The 3,380-nt window shown below is 40.6% G+C and overlaps 1 protein-coding gene across 1 annotated transcript in view; it reads left to right on the top strand.

Annotated features, from left to right (window-relative positions):
• The first annotated feature begins 1,487 nt into the window (after window positions 1-1,487).
• The window catches only part of tmem98 (transmembrane protein 98), a 3,623-nt gene continuing 1,730 nt past the window's right edge, over window positions 1,488-3,380 (top strand). Inside the window, exons 1-3 of the mRNA XM_037688735.1 lie at window positions 1,488-1,651; window positions 1,964-1,988; window positions 2,516-2,526. Coding sequence (XP_037544663.1) covers window positions 1,488-1,651; window positions 1,964-1,988; window positions 2,516-2,526 — 200 coding nt within the window. The remainder of the gene's footprint in view (window positions 1,652-1,963; window positions 1,989-2,515; window positions 2,527-3,380) is intronic.

Raw genomic sequence — 3,380 nt, forward strand, 5'->3', positions numbered from 1 at the left:
AGTTTAATTTAAGTCAGCAAATAAGAGAAGTTTCAACAATCCGTGCGTCTCTCTTCCTGTTATTGGTCCATTGTTGCGTCTTGTGCGAATTTGTTTTATAATTCTCAAATATCCAGTTAGAAAATTCGCATTATTAAAAAAAAATCCATGTTTTTTTATTTAATTAGCTTTTCCTATAATGAAGGCGCAGTTTTAAAACTTTAGACGTTCGTTCAGTTTGTAACTCCTCTGGTTTTAAACGTGTTTCCTGTGTCATCTTGTTTTTTATTTAGTTTTGTCTTCATTAAAGAGCAGCTTCACATCACTAATAATCATAACATTTGCACAACCTAACCATTGTCAACCGCCACATGCATTATTTCAGAGTTTATATAATGAAAAGTATATAAAAGTGAAGTTTATATGATTTATTCTAACAGAAAAGTACTTCACAGTACTTCTCCAGTATAGTTTATCTTTCAGTACATTTCATTTGATGGTTCTGTGGCAGCGATGAAAATGTTTAAATTAGTTTTTTGCACGTTTTAATAATTTTTTGTCACTTGTTTTGCAGATTCAACAGCGTGCGAGAGTGAAAAAGGCTGCAGAAAGCACAAAAGTAATCAGATTAAAGAATTAGAGCATTCCTCGCCATAATCCCACGCAGGTTGACCACGCTGTGACGTTGCACTTGCACCAGTTTCTTAAACAGCATCAGGGTTTGTATTTTTGACGCGCTGCGCTCGATAAATTAAGACGCTGGAGTTCACCTGGAGTCTTGTCCTTCCAGCTTCCGCTCAGGTTTTCACACTTTCAGAGAAAAATCCCCTCAATGGAATTAAAGTGTGGATAACCCGATAAAAACTGAAAATAGATAAACGTGTTGATGTTGAATCTTCTCAGTTTAGGATGCGATGATTTAATCTGGTGAATTTATGGCCACTTCACCGAGTAAAACAACGTATTTTCATGTTATCTGTTAGTTTTAGTGCAGCAATAATTGTCTTAAAACTCTTAAAAGTTTTCTGCAAAGATGTCACACAATGTGTGGCTCTCAAAATATAAGTTAGGGATGACTCTCGGCTACTACCACACCAAGTTTTAGCTCAATAGCTGTAAAATTGGTGGAGTTGTAGTCACTTTTGTGTTGTCTAAGATTGTTTAGCTGCGGCGGCCATCTTGTACATGGTTGCCCTTAAGTTAATCAGTTGTAGATGTTGATCCAATAATTCCTTCCTGAGAGTTTCACTAAAATCTCTACTGGCTCATGAGATATTTTGCTAACAGACGCATGCATCCTGTTTGGCTCAAACGTGCATTTAAAATAAGAACATCTTCTCGACGCGGGACGTCTCAACCCGTCGCCTCCAATCGGACTTTAATGATCGTTTCCTCTTCAGCAGATGAGCGCCTGCAGTCGAGCTCGGTCAATCAGCCGGCCCTGATTGGACTGTCCCCCCCACCCCGCCACTCTTAACGACTCGCTGCCGTCAAACGCCACGGTCGCCATGGAGACGGTGGTGATTGTGGCCATCGGGGTGCTGGCGACCATTTTCCTGGCCTCCTTCGTGGCCCTGGTGGTGGTGTGCAGACATCGCTACTGCCGCCCCCACGACCTGCTGCACCACTTCGACTCCAAGTCAGTGAATCGGAACGGATTCTTCTTTCGGCTGTTTCCTCCTCAGCGAACCGTCCTCCATCTCACTCTGTCCTCAGTGTCCTCTGTGTCCTCTGTCCTCGCTCCATGTCCTCTCTAACTGCATCGTCGTCTTTTTTCCTGGCAGCCGCATTTCCAACATCCTCTACCAGTATTCCCACTGTCCCTCCTCTGGACTTCCAGTTCCGTCTCCTGTCTTTTTGTCCACGTCTCCGTCTCCAGACTGTCCGACGCTGGTCTCGCCGCTCTCTTGTAAACCTTTCCTTTGTCCCTCCTGAAACTTTTCTTCAAAACCTTGAAATCTGTTTAAAATCTTTAAGGCCTTAGAAGAATCTGGACTTTTAAAAGTGACGTCCTGAGAGTCTCGGAGCAGCGCAGGAGTAAATCCGAGATCTTCTTGTTGTTTTGACGTGTCACTTTAGCTCCTCGTCTGTAAAACCGTCGCGGGCGTTTTCATGTTGGCTGAACTCCGGTGGTTGTGGCAGCCATCTTGAATTGGGAAAACACGCCTGACGTATGAACGAGTGATTAACAGGCAGAAGTTGAGGAGCTGCTGAAGAGCAGGAGAACAGGTGAAGCATGCAGGATGGTGGCCCTTGAGGGACAGATCGGGCACCACTTCAGTCCTGGTCCCCGAGTTCTCTGTCCTCCATGTTTTACTCGTTTCCCTGCTCCTAAAGAACTGCTTTAATTGGTGAATTACCTTTTTGTCTTTAAGTTTTAAAACTGTAGTTCTGTTTTTATCAACGTTTTTCATATTGCTGCCTGGAGATGTTTGTACATTTTGTCTCCATTTCTTCCCTCTTTATCTTCTGCAGAGAATTCATGCATCACATTAAAACATTTTTTAAAGCCATAAAGTAGATTAGCCATATTTAGTTCACCCTAAAGTACAGCAGTAGCATTAACATCTTCACATCAGCTACGTGACTTTTCTAATCGAGCGTCATGAATTTAACGTTACCCAGAGAAGAGGGGCAGATCTGGTCCAGAGGATAAAAGATGAAGTGGTTGCACAAACAATTTGTTCTCACTTTAAGTCTGTGAGTCAGATCAGCGTTTGTTGTTTTATCATCATTTAACCCTAATTTGTCCTTTTAATGTTGTTTATGTCAAAGACTAGAATCTTTGTTGTGGTTTTATTAAAGAAAACGGCTACAAGTTCAAACATGAGCTGCCTCACTGCATTAACCGACTCATCTTAATGAAGCGATCGTCATCATGCCGAAATCTAATCAGCACGTCCAATTAAGGCAACTCTCGGTGACCAGTCAGGTTAAATATAGAAGTTCAGCTGCAGAACATCAGCAGAAAGGTTATATACTCTTCAGGGGTAGTGAAGTTACATTTTTGTCAAGTTAAATACTATTATCTGATGTAAAGGGACTTTATTTTAACACAAGTAGTCGATTTTTAATCATCTGCCAGGACTGGAAGGAAAAATTTATTTAGCTACTTTTAGCTTCTAGTTAGCCTTTCGTTAGTTGTTTTGCTACTTTTAGCTAGCATTATGCTATTTTATCTTATATTTTGTTATTTTTAGTCAGCATTATGCTATTTTAGCTCATCTTTTCTTACTTTTAGCCAACATTATGCTATTTTAGCTTATCTTTTACTTTTAGCAAATGTTTTGCTACTTTTAGCCAGCATTATGCTATTTTAACTTATCTTTTGTTATTTTAGCCAGCATTGTGCTATTAGCTTATCTTTTCTTACCTTTAGCAAATGTTTTGCTACTTTTAGC

This window comes from Nematolebias whitei, chromosome 15 (genome assembly GCF_014905685.2).
Source record: "Nematolebias whitei isolate Nwh7 chromosome 15, NemWhi1, whole genome shotgun sequence".
In the NCBI taxonomy this organism is placed as follows: domain Eukaryota; kingdom Metazoa; phylum Chordata; class Actinopteri; order Cyprinodontiformes; family Rivulidae; genus Nematolebias; species Nematolebias whitei.